Source organism: Lissotriton vulgaris, chromosome 7, assembly GCF_964263255.1.
Source record: "Lissotriton vulgaris chromosome 7, aLisVul1.2, whole genome shotgun sequence".
Lineage (NCBI taxonomy): Eukaryota > Metazoa > Chordata > Amphibia > Caudata > Salamandridae > Lissotriton > Lissotriton vulgaris.
Genome location: NC_141695.1, coordinates 42,355,923 through 42,376,740, shown reverse-complemented (window position 1 = coordinate 42,376,740; position 20,818 = coordinate 42,355,923). Strand labels below are relative to the sequence as shown.

The following is a 20,818-nucleotide window of genomic DNA, read 5'->3' as shown; positions in this document are numbered from 1 at the left end:
CCCCCACCCCTAATGAAAACACACCTTTTACTGCTAGGGTTTAGCAGGACATTTATAAAAGAAAGGAAGCCAGGTCAGCTCTTCCCCATGTTTTAAGAGGACTCGCAAATAGGAATGCTGTTTTAAGCAGAACAGATTTTTTTTAAATCTTCAGCAGCAAAGGCTTGAGAGAGCTGATGCCATTTGTACTTTCTGCAGGTAGCCCTTGTGACAGAAGTGACCCATACTTGATGAAAAGAAAAGTTTTACCGCTCAATGTGGCACATTTTGTGACAGTACTACTCCATTATTTTGTCTGTTTGCACATTTAACACTTTCTGGGCTAATATTCCTCCTCATAGGGAGGGGTTTAACACTTAAAACAGCATTTGGCAAAAGAAAGGTCACCAGTGGACTTTTGGGCAGGGCCTTCCACTGTGCTGCAACACCTGTGATTGCATTATTAGTAACTTGTAATCTATTTGAGCAAAAAAAATATTTTGGCAAAGTCTGCAAATTATGCAGCAGATGATGGAATATGTGGCAAATGCAGCAAATCTATAATTATGCGGAAATGGCTGCAGCGCCAGAATCGCATAATTCCAGTGGCATGAGGCAGTCCACCGAGCCCAGGGGAGAAGCCTCCTGTGACCTCATCGGCTTTGTGTTGCTTTCATGTACCATGGTAATCTGCCCAGCACTGGGTACTTTGGGGCTTATTTACAAGCCCCTTGCGCCACTTTTGCGTCACTTTTAACATGGGGAAAGTGACGCAAAAGTGGCGCAAGGGGCTTGTAAATCTGCCTCTGTTGTGTCTGCAGTGGTTGGTTGATAGTTGAGGAAATATTTAGAGCTCTCGCAGCAACCGATGCCCTTTCTGCTCCCCTTAACCACAGCTTAAAAAAAAAAATTTAAAGGTGTGAAATAACTTCTGAGATACGAGAAGCCGCACGGTCACGCGCCTGCAAACAGGAAGAACGCGCGCAGTGTTATCCGGAGCAGGCAGGGCCGAGTGAAAGTGAAAGTGGAAGTGATATGGGCGCGTAGGACGGTGAGGCCACAAGCATTCTCACCGCAGGGCGTCTGAAGAGAAGCACTTCATGTGATGACAGGCTCCACAGACATGGAAAGGGCAGAGCAGGCTCTGGGCGACAACACTGGCAATGAACTTTGTTCCAGACGGAAATTCCCTAGAAGTCGTAAACTTTTATTCCGCAGCCAGAAGGGCCAGTTTCACTTGAGTGAAAATCAATGCCTCATTTACAAAAAATGGCGTAGGGCAGTCATGCACCATATTTACGAGATACAGGGTCACATTTAACAATATATATTTATAATCTTTTTTCTGGGCACGTACCAAAAATAAACCTCATCAGAAGTGAATCAGTTGTTGAGACTGACTGCTTGTTCTTTATTTGTAGTGAAACCCCTGAAGAAGAGCCGTTTAGGGCTTGAAATGCATTGGTTCACTTCTGAGGATGTTTATTGTTGGTACGTGCCCAGAAAAAAGCTTGGATGAGCATATCTGAGGCATTAGAAGCAATTCAACTAATAATATCTCACGTGTGATTGAACTTTGGAAAGAAAGGAATATATAACAAAAACTTCAAGGAGAACTGTGATTATTGTTTACAATTTGAAAAGAAGCATAAATGGAAAACAATCGCTGAGCGCCCGTAAAGGATTGCTATCACGGTCCATTTATTTCACTATTAACTTAAGCGTGAACCAGGGCGGATCAAGTGAAAACGGGTTGCACGCCAAGCCGATGATCAAGGAGGAAACGTAGAAACAAGTCAAATGAAGGTGTGCACAGTAGCACTTCTCAGAAAATATGTTTGTATTTAACCAGGTTTGGGGTGGAAATATTGCCTGAGGCCCACAAGCTGCTAAACTTGGAATTGGAAACAAGCCTAGAGTCCCGGTGGTGGGTCAACGTCCTATCTCCCCTCCTAACAAAAATCTGACTTTGCGCAATGTAATCTGGTGCTCTTGTAAATCACTTTAATGGCCATATGCCAAGTTTACTCTGTATAAAATTGTAATAAAAAACTTGTGAGGTTTTTTTACTTCCCAAAGGGAAACCTGCACATTTGTCTTCAAAATTATATTTAACTCCTACAGATTTTCTATTATAATGGTATCCAAGTGTACTTAAAAAATGCACAGTTTTCCTTTATACTCACTCTCTGACAATGCTTCTGAGTCATATCAAAGTTCGGTCAGTGTAACTTGATCAAAATGCTCACAGATGCACCGTTAGCCATTATTTTCCTCAAACTTAATGAGAGAACAATCAAAATCCACTGTAAGCGTGACACTGATCTGATCAAGTTTTACTTGCCTGAAGTGGTAAACACTATATATTTTGCAATGCTAATCCCACAAGTTCCTTGAGATAGAGCCAAGATCTGGGAACAAATATATGGCGTTACTTCGCAAGCCATTAGTACGCATGGCATTATTACAAAGTATTTACTTCGCAATGACCATTACTTCGACAGTTTATAATGCGAAATCATTTACATTGCGAATTAATTGAAATGTACTTAAAATGCGTTTTCACGGCATGTAATTAATACGCAGACCATTTGAACTTCTTTACTGTACAAAAAAATCTCTAATACTAACCTATCCCCTGGAACAGGATGAAAGGGAATTATTGTTTTTGGGTGGGGGAGTATTGCACATGTAATTAAAAACCACTTTAAATTTTCAAAAAGTCACGTAATTAATGTATTTTAATGTTTTCAGCATGCTTTTAATAAATTAAATATGTGTTTTGGGTGAGGGATTCCTTCCACTTTTTTTAACACATTCACATTTACAGATAGGAACAATACACTACACAAATCCTCAAACACTATACTACCCTACACTACTCAAACACCTCTACACTACCCTAAACCCTAAATCTCTACCCCCTAAACATCCTTCCCCCAGTCCTGTCCCTATAATCTTACACTACACAGGATGACCCCCTCGACACTACCCGAAAGCCTAAAACTGTACCTACACTACTCAAACACCTCTACAGTACGCTAAACCCTAAATCACTACTCCCTAAACGTCCTTCCCCCTTCCCCCAGTCCCGTCCCTACATTCTTACACTACACAATATGACCCCCTCGACACTACCCTAAAGCCTAAAACTGTACCTGCACTACACAAACACCTCTACAGTACCCTAAACCCTAAATCACTACCCCCTGCACATCCCTTCCCTGACCCACTGTCCTGTCCCTACTCCCAAACACTACCCTTCACGACCCCAACACTACTTTAAACCCAAAAACAAAAATAAACACTACACAAACAAAACACTACAACCTAAAAGACTACCACCTGCACAATCCTAAAAAATACACAACCCACTTACCTCTCTCTCCTCATGATCCCTCTCTTCCCCTTCATCCGTGGTTCCTCTAAGTAAAGGCATGCGTACAAAAAGATCCTGCAAAGTTATAAGTGCGTACTAATGGTAATGCATACTAGTGCCCGCTAAGTAAAGGTAGATTACCGCCATAAACAGGCTAAAGCCATTTCCACCAACCTGTCAGCTCCACTGACTCTCTTAGATGTGGGTCAACCGCTGTATTCCCAATGTCTGAGTCACTGCTAGCTCCACTGTCGGAAACAGCATCACGACTGGACAACTGCTACCGTGAGGTGGCAGCCATGGTGTAGAAGATCCCCCTTCCAACAGTGGAGCCTTCCAACAGCAGGGTCACTATTCTATCCTCTGGCATGTCGAAGGTAATTTTTTTAGTAAAATGTTTTTGTCACATGGGTGAGGATCCTATACTATGGTGTAAGGACCATGGCTGAGACATTATAGATGGAGGCGGGACATGTCCACTCCCAGCTGGTTAGTGTCCCTCCCACTCACTTCCAAAGAAGGCTCTTTGTCTATTATGGTTGGTGTGGTACTGTTGTCCTTTTGGACTTAGCATCTTTTGGTACTATTCTATGCTGTCCAGATTGTGTGTACTAGGTAACAATGGAAACGCTGTTGTCTGGACCCAGTCTCCCTTGTCAGACTAGTTTAAAAACTCAGATTCACCCTTCTCAATCAAAAGTACAGATTCTAAGTTTGGAGTATGCAATGACCCTGCCATGTCACTTCTTTCTACATTTATAAAGTAATGCCTTGGCTGCTTTGTGTGTTGGGCTTCCCTTGCAAGGTGGCTGTTTCCATTTTGTCTGAAAACTGACCCATTCCCATCAGAATCCTGGCATTAGAGACACCTCCAGCCAGTTATCCCAAACAGTAAGAATTGACTTCATGATATTCTGGGGATCATCAGAAAAGGTTTGGTGGAACAGACCCTATGACAAGAATCACTTGTGTGGCTGCAAAGTGAATCATTGATTTCCCCCTCCTTAGGTATGTTTCCAAACACAGATAGTTACCTTTTGTGCCTTTGGAAATGCATTACCCAGTGGTCGGTCCACCGCGGGTCAGGGATCACCACGTCACTAATCTTGGACTATTTAGGGCAGACCTTCTGATTTACATTTTTCTAACCCATGTCTGCCATGGCAAATTCTAGAGCAGTCCCTGAGTGCAAGGAGATAGCTTCCTACGTGTCAGGATGTTTACTTTTTGTTTGCATTTGAAAATGAAACCCATGTCACTCAAGTATGTTTCCAAACCAGGCAAAAAATGCCGACCGGATGTTAAGGGTAGTTGGCAGAAGCCCTTTCTTCAAAACAATACTCAAAAAACCAATGGGCGTCTTTAAACTCAATGGGTGGTCACTTGCCAATTATTTGGTGTCTCATGACTGGCAGACACATAGATAGTTTGGAGACATTCTTCTCTGTGACTTGCTGCCCACTGCCCTGTTACCCAGCAGTAGCCGGGCACCATACTTGAGGAAGTCTCTGTGGCGTGTTGCTTCTGCTGTCTGCAGGGTGGTGAGGTTACCTTGAGGATTTCATTTGGCTCTTGTTCCTTCTAACTGGGCCCTTTTTCCATCCACAGATTCGCCCACTCCTTCCCGCTGCTTGTCGCTGAGCACCGCCTTGGAGACCCTGGCCATTCTCCTGCTTGGGATGGCGATAGCTGTCGGAATTCTGAGTAAGTATCTGGTAGTGGAAGCCAATGGACATCTTCATCACTGCATTAATCATGGATGGAACTGGTTCAAGAGAATGACCACTACAGCCGAGGTTTGTAGAGGGGCAAAACCCAAAGACACAAGGGCAGAAATCCCAGGGTGGTGGGTTAGACATATTCAATGGATGGAATCAGTGCAAAAAATGGTAAAACACCTGATTTATCGATTTCTCGATTCAAAATCTTTATTCCGATTTCAGCAAATCCATAAAAGCAGCACATTTAAAAAACATAAGAATTGTAAGAATTAAATTCATTCCAGGAACTATATACTACAAAAGGTGCATACAGACACAGGTATAAACATTCCATATAAAACCAATTATTAAAGTGCAAAATGCTTTGACAACTGTGGAACACATAAATGATTCAAGGGCATTCCATCGTTTTGCGTGTATAGGAGATAACTTTCAAAAAAGAACTTACACGAAAAATCAATTCATCGTTCTCTAATTTTAGGAGCATGGAGTAGGATTGATTCAGCGAAAGTGGTCTATGTTTTTTAAAATATGGGGCTAAAAACCATTTAGTGTATTTCATATAAAAATTGCAATTAAAAAAGAAATGTAGATCATTTTGCCTGCTGACTCCATCGCATGGGCAAGGCGTATTTCCAAAGTTCATCATACTATGGCCCAGGGGAAAACAAAGTGAGAATTTTATGGTCCCTGCTCTCATGCGAAATAATAACGATCTCTCCCAATTGGTCGTTGGCAGTGTTAAATATAAAGGGATTTGTTGCAACAATAGATCATTATTTACATTATTCACATAGAACTCAACAGTTTGTTTTCGCAATTCTTCTTCCAACCTCTTTTTCCTAAAAAGGGCATATAGTCCAAATTGTACTTCCTTTTTATCAGTGTTCTTAATCTGAGAAGGATCGTCAAAGAGGTGGCCTTTGCCTACACTGGTCAGGCTTTCCTGCGTCGCTCGGAGCCATGGAATGCTCATCCCTTTGTCACAGACCAAGCACTCCTTCAGAATGTCCTGTGTTAGGGTAGCACAGTCATTGACCCAAATAGCCAGCCAGAACAATGCAGGTCTTCCTGCGTTGAAGTCAGTTATGTAGGGCAAATTTAGTTCAGCATGGCAGATGTACCCAGATGAGGAAATTGGGGCTCCCAGTAGTTTCCTGCACAACCGATTTTCTTCTATTTGCAGACTGGGAGTTTTTACTGCCCCCCAGATCTCGGCGCCATAGGTTGCTACCGGGGCGCACTGCAATCTGTATATCTTTAAAATCGCTTTAGTTGCTCCAGTCCTCTTTGGCCGTGGGAGAGAAAGAATTGAATTTATGGCTTTTGAGAACTTGCCTGTGGCGTGGGCAAGATGCCCACTCCACAGGCCGTTCGCAGCAAAAACCATGCCTAAGTGGGGGAATGTTTTTGTTGATTGCAACTTGTCCTGTCCTACAGTAATAGAGTTAAGTTGTCTGGACACTGGCCCACAGGACATAATAAAGGATTTTTTAAAATTTACTTTAAGATCAAGGTACCCCATATAGTGTGCAAAGTTCTTAACCAAAACACGTAAGGCGTTTGGTGTTAATCCCATGAGCACCTCATCGTCGGCGTACAGAAGTGCGGGTAACAATCCCCCTTTAATTTTGGATACATCAGTGGTCGTCCTCTTCAGAGAATCACTCAATCCGTTTATATAAATAATAAACAACAGGGGTGCTAAAACGCACCCCTGCCTCACGCCTCTTTCAACCTTAATTGCGCCCTCCATGCCAATCCGTACCTGCGCTTTTGTGTCTGTGTGTAAATAGGCCAGAAAGTGCACTAAGGGCTCATCAAGACCATAGGACAGAAGGGTCGACCACAGTTTAGACCTATTTACCAAGTCGAATGCGGACGATAAGTCCATAAATGCTAAGTAAATAGGCGATGCCCTAGCTATATTATATTTGCTAATTATAAGATTTAAATTCAGGCATTGTTCAATAGTCCCGACCTTACTTCTAAAGCCCATTTGGCATCGATCCAACACCCCCGCTTCCTCAGCCCAGTCATTCACTCTATTATACAGTACCCGGCCCAGGATTTTCAAAGTGTTGTCCAAGAGCGAAATGGGCCTGTAATTTGCGGGCTCAGATCTTTCGCCCTTTTTGTAAATAGGGACTATTATACTTGTTGACCAGGTTTCAGGAATTGGCACCAGCGGGAGACTATTAAAAACATTTACAAGAATTGGTCCCCAAAATTCCGGCTTGTGTTTGATTATATCTATTGGGAAGCCATCAGGCCCAGGCGCCTTGTTGCCAAGGCTCTGGTTAATGGCCGCGGTGACCTCCCCCTGAGTTATGTCTAGTGGGTGCAAATTACCGGGACTATAGTCTTCTATAGCAGTGCCCGGGTTGGCATATATTGTGGAGAAGTGTTGTTCCCATTGCTGACTTGAGATGGTGCAACTTATTGGGGATAACTGCTTTCCCATATCCCGCATCTTTCTTACTGCAGGCCAAAAGGTAGCACCATTCCCCACAGCGGCGGAGACAGGTAATTCCTCCCAGTGCTCTTCCACTATGGCAGCCTTCCTTGCCCCTATAGCTATTTTGTAATTCTGTCTGGCGGCCCGTACTTCTGTTTGACATCTGGGTTTGGAGTTTAAAGCCCTACGAAGGGCCTTATTTGCTGCTGAACAACGACTATCGAACCACCTGGGTTCATAATTAGTCCTTTTATTGGGAACACTTAGAAGGGTCTTTATAGTATTACAGAGATTAACAAAATCTTTAACTATCCTCTGATGATTCCCATCAGTAAGTGAACAGGAGTCAACTATGGGTCGATGATTACGTGTGATTGCATTCATGATGCCACCACTATCCACCCCCCTCCATTTCAGCCTTAAATTATTGGTTGAGGGCATGATATCCCTAGCTCCAGGGGTACAAGCAGGGGCATTGGCGGATCCTAATCTGATGTTCACCTCCAGTGCATTATGGTCTCCAAAGGCGGTTTCTAGGACTCTAGCCATAGTGACTCTGTCTATTAATTCTGCTGACATAAAAATATAGTCCACTGTGCTAGAGAAATCTCTGCCTCTGAAGGTTGGGATGTATGTGGATGCATTGGTCTTGCTTACGTCCATTATATCCATTAGGATGTGTTCATTGATGAAACTTTCTAATTCCCTGCCCCGTTTAGTGGCCCTATCCATTTGTGTGGTGCCCTCTTTAGCGTTGGGAAACTTCGCATTAAAATCCCCAGGTAAAATAATCCTATTGCTCACACAGTTGTTGGATAATTCAGCTATTTTTGATAGATTTCCAAATAGTTCTATATAATTCTTATTTGGGATAGAATGGAAATCATTATTGTAAAAATTAATCAAGTAAAAAGGGAACCTATGTGTAAACTCAATTATTTGAATATTTGGACTTTTAGTAGGTATTAATTTAATGGACCCCCCTAAAGTTATCCTGAACCCGATCAATAGACCTCCAATCGGGCGTCCAAAAACAGGTTTTTGAGCATTGATACTATAGCAGTGGAAGCCCTCTATATCTACAGCAGAAGTAGCCCATGTCTCTTGCAGCAGTATTATGTCTTTTTCGGATAGGATGTTTAACCATTCCAGATCCGACACCCGCTGTTGGAGTCCTGCGACATTCCAACTAAGGATCCTAAGCTCGTTGTTAGGTTGCTTTTTTGGGTGTTGTTTCCCATGGGTTGTATATATATCGAGAACTTTTTGGGGGCGACTTAAATCTTGGGGCTCGAATACCACGGCCTCCTTGATAGTACCACCTATTTGCTCTTCCCTTAACGGTGCCATCCTTGGGCCAATTGGGCCTGAGATTGTACCAGGGACCTCCTCGACACAGGTCTTTTTAGTCTTCATCACCTTCCTATGACTGCCCCGATTATCTCCCTCCAGTTTGATATTTTGCAGCCTAGTCGGTGGTAGAGGTCAATCAACCATCTCTAGGCTGCTAAATCTGTTAAAAGTTGGGATTCCCCAATGGGCATCCCCACTTATTATGCTTCTCTGGGGATTTCTATAGTTGTCTCTCCCCCACTCTCCCCAATTGTTCCCCGGGTCCCTCTGCCCTACCCGGCACCAGCCTCCAACGGAGCCATGGTCATGGTAATCAAACCTAGCATGACTCCTAGATGGATAGAAGAAGGAGAGGTGCCGTGTCTCAATACCTTCACTGTACCCCTCACTTCTCCAGGAACAGATATAATCTACCGTGCGTGGGTCTTCGAAATTAATATTCACACAGTCACCCTGTGTTTTCTTTCTCTCATGGCCCACCCACGGTACTCTCCTGACTGTTAAGATTTTACTTTTGCAGTATGGGGGTAGGGGCCTGTTGTTATTTAGCCAGTGATTGACCTTGTTTAGTAGGGACCAGGTGAGTTCATCAGTGTTATCTAATGTCTCTGGAACCCCGTCATCACAAATACAAAGGGGTTTGAGCCTGGGGGCAAATTGGCGGCAAATCTCTCTTTGTTTCCTTTATTCCCATCCTTATTGCTGTTGGAACTCCCGCCCTGCAGTTTTGGTGGATTCCCTTGCGAATTTGTATTTACAGTTGGAGGGGTTGGTCTATTTACTACATCCTTAGGAGCCAAAGATGGCTTTGGTTTGATGTTTGAGGCTACCACTGCTTTTTTTGCGGGTTGGCCCAGTGATTGGGGGGTACGAGATTTTGCTGCCTCTATTGTGGGCGTTGTTTTTATAGGGGGGCTTCTGACTAGGGTACTTAATTCAGTTAATTGTTTTTCTATGTTCCCTAGTCTTGCATCTATAGTTGCCAAATGGGCACTTATGAGTTCCCCAACTTTCATTATCAGTTGGCTATTTGAGGAACAGTCTTTACATGATAGCCCCAAGGTGGGCAAGTCCCCTGTGTGTTCCAACCCTGTATTTGCTTTCTTATTGCCCTTTTTTGAGATGTTAGGTGGACCTTTCCCCTGCTTTCTCTGTGGTAGAGGGTTCCCCTTGGGTATAGATGTGCTTGAGCCTCTAGGCTGTTTCTGTATGGCTCCCTCCCTTAGACCTCTCAGCGCTCTTGGGCTTGGGGTTGGCTCCACCAGTGTGTGAGTAATGACTGGTTCTGTTGCAGGGATAGAATTCGCGGCCACCAAATCTGAGTCTGCGATCAGAATCAGATCAGTAGCAGAGACATGTGTAGTATCCGTCGTGGTGGTGGGGGGTAACTCAAACTCCAAAATAGGGATCGTGACCTGAACCTGAACCGGGCTCACAGCTGGGATCGAATTGGTAACCAGATCCAGTTGTATGTTAAAGTTATCAGTTAAATCTAGGTTTGGAGATCTTTCTAGACTTAGTTGTGAATCGGAAAGTGACTGTGTTGCTGACAAGTCAACTATATTAGGCATACTATGAATTTCCACTCTAACTCCAGGCATAGCACCAGTGTCATTATCCCGATGTGGGGTGTTAGCTGAGGCAATAAGGCCCAATGATGAGCGTTTTGCATGTGCCAGATCTAAAGAAACTCTGCGTTCCAAGAGTGAAATCCCATGATCTATGGCCTCATTGGCCCTTGTAATAAAGTTATCAATTGGGCCAGTAACCTTACCTCCTCCTGCCGCAGTCTTACTCCGACTGCCCCTTGTTGACATGGTGGTTATTATCAAGAGTGGTCACCCGCTGAACAATAGATTTTGAGGCAGGTACTTCTCTTTAGGTTTTCTGTTTTAGATATCAGGGATGTGGAATAGTCAAAATATAAGGGGAGTGGCCCGTCCCGTCCTCCTCCGTCCCCGGACGGCCACAGACGGCCCGCTCTTTGCCCGGGCTTCGCCCCGGGCGCTCCCGCGCGCTCCCGCGACGCGGGTGCTGATGTTTAATTTATGCGCCTCCTGGCGCGTTGCCAGTAGCAGCGCCGCAAGGGAGCTTGGGAGTTGTGGTTTCCCTGCTCCCCTCGGTCCTCCCCACACAGCGGCCGTGCAGCAGTGGTAATGCAACAGTGGCGGAGAAGGACCAGGCGGTGGCTGCGCTGCTACGGGTGGGTTTCCGCCTCCTCCTCCTCCCTGGTGCACTCGTGTCAGCTCCTTGACCCAGCAGGTCGGCACTCGAACAGTTGATTACACGCTGGAGGTTTCCTGATTTATCAAGCTTCAATGCCTCAAGACCATGACCAAAGGCAAGGACACCTGGCATGCACTCCAAGTGGCATGTGTCAAGAATGATTGTGCACTTTTACGTCACAAGCAATAGTGCTCCATTTTCCTCTTGGGTATTCTACAGGTCACATCTATGTTCTACCTCACCTACACTTCTCCAAGTGGATGCATGGTGTAAGCAATGTTAGATGGTTATGAGAAACTGAGGAGTGGGAGATGAATGTACGCAGACCACACAGCACCACCATATTTGTTGTAAAGGACTGGACATCCTCCTCGGGGACCTCAACTTCCACCTGGAGAACAACAACGACCGTAACACCACCACCCTGCTGGACAACCTCGACAACCTCGGACTCAAGCAACTGGTGACCACCCCCACCCACTACGCCGGACACACACTCGACCCGGTCTTCTCTTCAAGCAAGGACATCGCCTTCAGCCACGCAACGAGACTCCACTGGACGGACCACAGCTGCGTCCACTTCAGCTTCAGAAGGACCACGTCCCACCATCACCAGCAACAGGTTCCCCGCAGAAGCTGGAACAAGTTCACTGCAGACCAGCTCGCTACCTCCCTGAGCAAGAACCCTCCCACCAGCACAACGAACCCCAGCCAAGCGGCCACAAACCTCACGAAATGGATCAGCGACTGCGCAAACGACCTCGCCCCTCTGAAGACCCCGTCGAGCAGACCCGGCAGCAAGAAAGCACCATGGTTTAACGACGAACTCAAGAGCTCCAAGAAGAACTGCAGAGCACTCGAGAAAACCTGGCGCAGAGACTCAACTCCGGACAACATGACTGCCCTCAAGCTCGCCACCCGAAAACACCACCAACTGATCCACGCCACTAAGAAAACGGCATTCAAGGAACGACTGGATAACAACGCACACAACAGCAAAGAACTCTTCAACATCGTGAAAGAGCTCTCCAACCCCAACGCCGGAAACAACGACATCACCCCACCACAAGACCTCTGCAACTCCCTCGCCTCCTACTTCCACAACAAGATTGCGGACATACACAACAGTTTCAGCACTCAACCGACGCACGCCACGACCGAACCACCGCCCCCCACAACCACCCTCCGCGCCTGGACCCCGATCAGCACCGAAGACACCGTCCACACGATGAACTCCATCCACTCCGGATCTCCGACGGACCCCTGCCCTCACCACGTCTTCAACAAGGCCAACGCTGTCATCGCACCCCACCTGCAGGACATCATCAACACCTCCTTCGACACCGCTACCTTCCCGGAGAGCTGGAAGCACGCCGAACTCAGCGCCCTACTTAAGAAGCCATCAGCCGACCCCACCGACCTCAAGAACTACCGCCCCATCTCGCTGCTCCCGTTTCCGGCAAAAGTCATCGAGAAGACCGTCAACAAGCAGCTGGCCGCCTTCCTCGAGACGAACGGATCCCTTGACCTCTCGCAGTCTGGCTTCCGGGCCAACCACAGCACCGAGACCGCCCTGATCGCAGCCATCGACGACATCCGAGCCCTGCTCGACAACGGAGAAACAGCGGCCCTCATCCTCCTTGACCTCTCCGCGGCCTTCAACACTGTCTGCCACCGTACCCTAGTACAGCGCCTCATCAACGTCGGAATCCAGGAGAAGGCACTGGAGTGGATCATCTCCTTCCTCGCCGGAAGGACACAGAGAGTCCGCCCCCCCCCCCGTTCAGATCGGAGGCCACCGAAGTCATCTGCGGCGTTCCTCAAGGCTCCTCGCTCAGCCCAACACTCTTCAACGTCTACATGAGCCCCCTCGCAGCCATCGCACGCCAGCACAACCTAAACATCATCTCCTACGCCGACGACACCCAGCTGATCCTCTCCCTCACCAACGACCCCGCCACCGCCAGAGCCAACCTACACGAAGGGATGACAGACGTTGCCAAGTGGATGATCAACAGTCGCCTGAAACTGAACTCGGACAAGACGGAAGTCCTCATCCTGGGATCATCACCCTCCGCCTGGGACAACTCCTGGTGGCCCCCCGCCCTGGGCAGCGCACCCAAACCCACAGACCACGCACGCAACCTGGGCTTCATCCTGGACTCCTCCCTCTCCATGACCAGACAAGTCAACGCCGTCTCCTCGTCGTGCTTCAACATCCTGCGCATGCTACGTAAGATCTTCCGATGGATCCCAACCGAGACCAGGAAGACGGTCACCCAGGCCCTCGTCACCAGCCGTCTGGACTACGGCAACTCCCTCTATGCCGGAATCACCGCCAAACTCCAGAAGAGACTCCAGCGGATCCAGAACACCTCAGCACGACTCATCCTGGACATCCCCCGCCGCAGCCACATCTCTGGACACCTGAGAGACCTGCAGTGGCTCCCGGTCAACAAGAGAATCACCTTCCGGCTCCTCACCCACGCACACAAGGCCCTACACAACCAAGGCCCAGGATACCTCAACAGCCGCCTCAACTTCTACGCTCCCAAACGCCAGCTCTGATCGACCAGCCACGCCCTCGCTGCCGTCCCCCGCATCCGAAGAGCCACCACAGGAGGAAGGTCCTTCTCCTACCTGGCCGCCAAGACTTGGAACTCCCTTCCGACCCACCTCCGCCTGACCCAAGACCACCTCGCCTTCAGGAAGCAGCTCAAGACCTGGCTGTTCGAGCAGTAGCGGACCCCCTCCCCCAGCGCCTTGAGACCCTCCGGGTGAGTAGTGCGCTATATAAATGCATTGATTGATTGATTGATTGATTGATTGATTGATTGATTGATATCTCTTTGGCATTGAGGAGTATTCCATGCAAAAAAAAACATTTCCATCTCTCAGTGCAGGCCAGCCTTGAGTAGCATCTGGTTTGAATCTTCAGCTTTTGGGGGAAGAGTAGAGAATATGAGTGTTCACCCAAGGAGTAGAGGTTAAAAATCCCAGGGTGGTCCAAAATAAACAATGCCTCTCAAAGTAGAGGGTTTTTAAGTCAATGAAAAAGAAGACAGGACAGACTTACAAGAGAGAACCCAAGATACACTAAAATAATGTAAACTAACCGAAAGTATGCAATCTATATATACAAGGAAAGAGAGGTTTGTCTTTTGTATGGTGTATGCACACAAAGGAAGCTATCATTTGGGAACCTATGCAGATATAGCGCATCGATACATGCTCGCACACCACAACTCAAGCAGCCATACAGACACCCGGACACAAAGGCCATTCAGGGTTGTCATCAATCTGCTTATCTCAGGACTCTACTTGAACTGACTCATTTGTCATAGTCCCAGCTCAGCCTGGGATCTTATGCTCCTCATCTGGTAGGGTTTATGGCTGTTAATATGCCACAGTTGTAAGCATAGTGTGTGCTCACACTGTGTCCACCCTGTGAGGGAAGAGAGGCAGTGCTTTAAATGGGCAGGTACTGTCCGGTGCTGAGTACCTGCACTTCTTTGATTTGAAATTAAGATACCTACACTTCTCAGTACTGCTGCAATACTTTTAATGGGAGAGATCTGGCACTTATCAGCACTGCTATATCAAATTTAATGGGAGTGTACCCGCACTTCTTAGGACTGCAGCCATACATTTAATGGAAGAGTACCTTCACTTTTCAGCACTACTGCAATCCATTTAACGTAAGAGTACCTGCACTTTTCAGCTCTGCTGCAGTGCATTTAACCTCATCCATGCTCATGACGAACCCAGCTCGTCATGAGTCACAGTGGAGCTGTGCTCATGACGAGCTGGGCTCGTCATAACGGCCGCGATCCGCCCACGTGCAATTGATTCCCCGCCTGTGCAAGCGAATTAACCAGTGGGCGGAGTCGTAACGAGCCCAGCTCGTCATGAGCACAGCTCCACAGTGACTCATGACGAGCTGGGCTCGTCACGAGCACAGCGGCGCCGCGGCCACCCCTCCCCCCACACCGTGGGGGAATTACCCCCGTAGCGAAGGGGTTAATGGGAGAGTACCTGCACTTCTCAGCACTGCTACATTACATTTAATAGGAGAGTACCTGCACTTCTCAGCACTGCTGCAGTACATTTAATAAGAGAGCACCAGCACCTCTTAGCACTACTGCAATACATTTATTGGGAGAGTACTGGCACTTATCACCACTGCTGCATTACTTTTAATGGGAGAGTACTGGCACTTCTCAGCACTGCTACATTACATTTAATGAGAGAGCACCAGCACCTCTTAGCACTACTGCAATACATTTAATGGGGGAGTGCCTGCACTTCTGAGCACTGCTGCAGTACATTTAATGGGTGAGTACCTGCACTTCTCAGCACTGCTGCAATACATTTAATGCAAGAGTGCCTGCACTTCTCAGAACTAGTACAATCCATTTAATGGAAGAGTACCTGCACTTCTCAGCACTGCTGCAATACATTTAATGGGAGAGTACTGGCACGTATAAGCACTGCTACATTACATTTCATTAATTCGCAGAAAAAGATAAAATGCAACAGGTTCTGTCTTGTTTTGCAATCACAAGGGCAAGGATCCAGAGAGGCCTCATGATAAGTTTGGCTCGGATATGAGACCGGTAAGTGAGCAGAGCCAAACCTAAATCTTGTGAGGCAAAACCTTTTATAATGACTAAAAGGATACAAAAGATATGGCTCAATTCCTTCGGTCGTAATCAGGGGTGAATACTCAGCGTCCTGCTTTTTACTGAGCTCCTTGTGATCTCTATGATCTCTTAAGATATTCAAGAAATCTCTTTTTAGTTGGGTTTTTGTGACAGAGCTAATAAACTGGGGATTATCGAAGAAATCCTGGCTCCCCATACGGGTCAGCTGGGTCTTCACATAGCTCAGCCAAGGTATTTTATAAGCATGGTCGCAGTTTAAGAAATCCTGAATTATCTCCTGGTTAAGCGACGGTTCTTCATTAACCCAGATTGAGCGCCATAACATGATGGGAGTGCTTTCAATGCCATCCACCAGGAGGGTTAGCCCTAATTATAGAAAACAAATAATGGAAGGCAAGCTGGGGGGTGCCAGTAATCTTCTGAGGAATACATTTTCAGTTCTTTGTAGGATGGCCGAAGTGCAGAAACCCCACACCCCAGCACCATAGAGAATCATAGCAGAGCATCGGGCATTATAGATGTTGGTCTGCCACAAAGTTTCCTGGAGAACCTAAATAGGGCCTCAAGTGTTCTACCAAAACTCCTCTTCTTGACATTTATGAGGTGGGTCCAAGAACCTTTTTGATCAAATGGGATGCCTAAATAGCAAAAGGTTGACACCTGAGCTATATTTTCATTTTTAATAAAACAGGGTCTCATTTTGCATTTGGCTCTCCCCACCACCATGACCTGTGACTTAGCGGTGTTGGTCTGCAAACCCAACCCCCTCATAAAATCATCAAATCTATTTAAAAGCTTCTGCAGATCCACACCTGTTCATGAGGTTGAATGCACAGTCATCTGCATACAGTAGTGCTGGGAGATCTCTCCCCCGCACTCGTGGCACATCAATCGCCCCCTCATTCAGAGAACTCTCCAAATCGTTTATATATAAACAAAGCAGAAAGGGGGCTAGCACGCACACCTGTCGGACGCCACTATTCATTCTGCTTGGGGCTGAGAGTGCTCCATCCGCCAAGGGTGGGGGCTTCAGGAGGCGACACACTTTAGCCGCCATCTTGGTAGAGGGGCCAGCGGCTTGCCCTCACGGGACTTCCGCGATCGTAGGTGGAGGTTACTTAAGGCAGGACCGGACGCGTGGAAGGTAGACTTGCTGACTTGCGCGACCGCGCTGTTTTATTCTTTTATTATTGACTGCACTTGTATGACTTTTAAAATAACTTCTCTCTAGTGTAACGCTGCTGGGTATTTCGCCCTACCGCGCTGCGCTGTGTGTACTTTGAATGCAGACGCCTTTAGATATACTGGCTAAATAGAAATACTGGGCTTCTTGTTAGTTCTTACCCGCATCATAATTGTTGCTTCACCCGCACTTGCGGGACAGAGGGATCTTGTGGGTGGGCTCAGATTGCTCAACGCCGTATTCTTGCCGCCATATTGGGTGGGGGCTTCAGGAGGAGACACACTTTAGCCGCCATCTTGGTGGAGGGGCCAGGGGTTTGCCCTCACAGGACTTCCGCGTTCTACGGTATAAAGGATGGATATTCCCCAAGCGCGCAGCGATGGCGCGCAGCGGGCGCGATGTAGGCACGCCGGAGGTGCGCCAGAGGTAAGCCCGTTTGCGCCCGTTCGCGCACAGGTTGCGCCGGGCGCCGGGAACGCTGCCCGTCAGCCCTCAACCCCTATTGTATATTCTAGAGACGAACTCCTAAGTATGGACCCTCGTTCCTCTCTGGGCTATCAGTCTCCAACTACTGTTACTGATCTTGAGAGTTTGTCTTGTGGGCTCCTTAATGCCAGATCCCTTAGTAAACACTATGTTGAAATTGGATCACTGAAAGAGACGTATGACTTAGATATGCTCTGCATGACAGAGACATGGACCACACCAGATAGCACGGTAGAACTGGGCCTGGCCTGCCCTTCGGGTTATAAAATTAGACACAAACCCGAGTAAAGAATAGGGGGGGGGGGGCTAGGCCTTATTTACAGAGAAAGCATAGATATTTCCCAGTTTGAGACAAGAGAAATACCAGGATTTGAAACAATGGGTTTCTCTTTACAGGGACAAGGGGGTGTCCTTTATTCTGGGCTGCTGTGCTACAGACCCCCAGCCAATGCCTTATCAGCCATACCTGATTTACAAGCTCTCCAACTCTCATACTAGGTTGCTGGTCCTGGGAGACTTCAATCTATGGCCAGGAGGGCCGACGGATTCAGCTTACAAAGAGCTGGTTCAGTCATGCTGCAATATTCTTCTGCAGCAGTTGATACTCTACCCAACTCACTCAAAGAGTCATGTTCTGGATCTGATCCTAGCAGATTCTAATCGGGTGCCGATACGGGACATTGTCCCCCAATGCTGGACGGATCATTCACTTGTCCAGTTCTCTCTGTCTGTACCAGCTAATTCTTTGAAATGTGGCAGGACAAACGCTGTCTCAAAGCTGGGTAGACAATGGTCACGGCTCCTCAAACAGTCGTGTGTGCCAACCTTGCTAGCTGATGGTTTTTCCCTGGGTAACAGCGTGGAGGAGAGCTATGAAATCCTCAGTCAGAACATTTCTAAATCTTTAGATGAATTGATCCCTTTGCGGAAAATTAGAGATAGGGTTAGACCGGCTATGCCTTGGTTCACTAAAGAGCTTTTTCAGTTGAAACTCCAGTGCAAACGAGCAGAACGAACTTGGAGGAGACAATATCTTGAATCTGATAAGGTTGCTTTTAAGCAGGCATTACAGAACTATAAAACTCAGATAAAATGCGCCAAAGCTACTTTCCTGGAGGAAACCCTACTGACAGCGGCAAATAAATCTCAGGCCCTGTTTAAGATTGTCAGGGAACCATCGCATCCAGCATGTGCCTCCAAGGACATTCCGGCCTCCAAACTGTTATGTGATTCTCTGGCTAAGGCCTTTGAGGATAAGATTACTCTTATCCTGAGCAACCTAGGCTCTTCGCCCGCGATGTCCCCTCGTGATACGCTTAATCTGGCAGGAGGGACCACCCCGGACATCCCGTTGGAGACGGATGCTGGGAAGGCTCGATTAACTAGTTTTCCTCTCCCGTCCTTTGAGGATTTTTGTTCTGTGGTGAATGGGATCTCGTCGGGCTCCCCCCTCGACCCACTGCCATCCAAATACTGGAAGCTATTTCAAGAAGAGCTTTTTCCCGCTCCTCATGCCATCTGCTGCCAATCTTTCAATACGGCTCAAGTCCCGGATTGCTGGAAGCTGGCTGTGGTCTCGCCGCTTCTAAAAAAGGATACACTGGACCCGACCTGTCCAGCAAACTATAGGCCCATTTCCTTGCTTCCTCTGCCAATCAAGATCTTGGAAAAACTAGCGACAAAACATCTGTCCAGTTTCTTAGAGACTAACACCTGCTTGGACATGGCTCAGTTTGGTTTCAGACCAGCCCATGGCACTGAGTCTGCATTGGTGACCGCTTTGGATGACCTTCGTTCGCGTGTCGACTCTGGTCGAGCAGCCTTTCTTGTGCTGCTCGACATGTCGGCCGCGTTCGATACGGTCAACCATGCCATCCTGATCAGGAGACTTGCGGAGAGTGGGGTAGCTGGCAAGGCCCTTGACTGGTTGGTCTCTTACCTTGGTAACAGACACCAAGTGGTAGCCTTACCGCCCTACCATTCGGACATCAGGCGGGTGGGGCAGGGCGTGCCGCAAGGGTCGGCCATTAGCCCTATTTTATTCAATCTATAGCTCCGTCCCCTGGTCAGTTTATTTAAGTCCTTTGGCATCGCGATCATCAACTATGCGGATGACACGCAACTTATCTTCTCGTTTGAGGGTAGGGATGCTGTGTCTCAGGAGACCTATCATCGTTGTATGGCAGCTACTGCAGAGTGGCTGAGTCTGAACTCATTGCAATTTAATAGCTCAAAAACTGAGGTATTGCATTGCTCCTTGGACAGCATTCCTCGTCCTTTGCCACCGGAATTTTGGCCTCCTTCCTTCCAGGGTACAGGGGCAGCAGCAGTCTCCACTCGTAATCTGGGGGTGCTGTTTGAATCCAATCTGCAGCTTAACGAGTTTGTCAATAAAACCGTGGCAACGTGCATGCTGCTGCTCCGAACACTGCAGAAGATTCTATCTTTCCTGCCGGCTCATGCCCAACCAGAGGTAGTGCGCAGTATCATCTTAAGCAGGCTGGATTACTGCAACTCGCTACTTCTGGGTGCACCGGCTGCCCTAGTGGGCAAACTGCAGAATATGGCGGCCAAGTTGGCTCTCTCCAGACGGCGTCTTGACTCATCTTCCTTGGCGCTCATGGACCTCCACTGGCTGCCTATTTCCCTGCGCATTGACTTTAAGGCATTATGTATTGTCTTCAGGGCTCTTCATGGCCAGGGACCTTCCTCTCTACAGCGGATGTTCTCCTGGTATATCCCCACCAGATCTCTCCGTTCCTCCTTGGCATGCCTGGTGGTAATTCCCAAAATCCTAAGGACGCGGATGGGCGGACGCTCCTTTAGGTTCACTGCAGCCAAGTTATGGAATTGTTTGCCCCTGTCCTTGAGAAGTAAAGAAGACCTCCCTTCCTTCAAAAAAGGTTTAAAAACTCACCTCTTCCCCAGGTCGGTGTAAAGCTATAAGGCAGTACAAAGCTGAGTATGGCAGATCAAGTCAAGCGCCAGGATACCCTAAGGGTGACAGTTTAGCGCTATATAAATATGCCATACAATACAATACAATACAAGTATCTAATCTGCCCGTAACATTGGGATGCATTTGTGCTAGAAAGGGTACCAAGGGGGCATCTATCCCCATTCCCAGCATATTTTGCCATAATTTACCTCTCACGACTCAATCGAAGGCCGATGTCAGGTCCATGAATCCCAGATAAAGGTTGGTGTTTTTTACCATGGTGTACTTGCCAATCACTAAATGAAGGTTAATGCTTTGTTCCACCGTGCCAAGGCACCTTCTAAAACCATATTGAATATCTACGAATTTCCCCTTTTCTGCTATCCAACTTTCAAAACGGTCGAGTAAAACCCTGCCCATCATTTTGCATG

At 47.3% G+C, this 20,818-nt stretch overlaps 1 protein-coding gene across 1 annotated transcript in view; it reads left to right on the top strand.

Annotated features, from left to right (window-relative positions):
- Window positions 1-553: 553 nt before the first annotated feature.
- LOC147700659 (CD209 antigen-like protein C) overlaps window positions 554-20,818 on the top strand; it is a 168,990-nt gene continuing 148,725 nt past the window's right edge. The window contains exons 1-2 of the mRNA XM_086929166.1: window positions 554-683; window positions 4,967-5,062. Coding sequence (XP_086785292.1) covers window positions 554-683; window positions 4,967-5,062 — 226 coding nt within the window. The remainder of the gene's footprint in view (window positions 684-4,966; window positions 5,063-20,818) is intronic.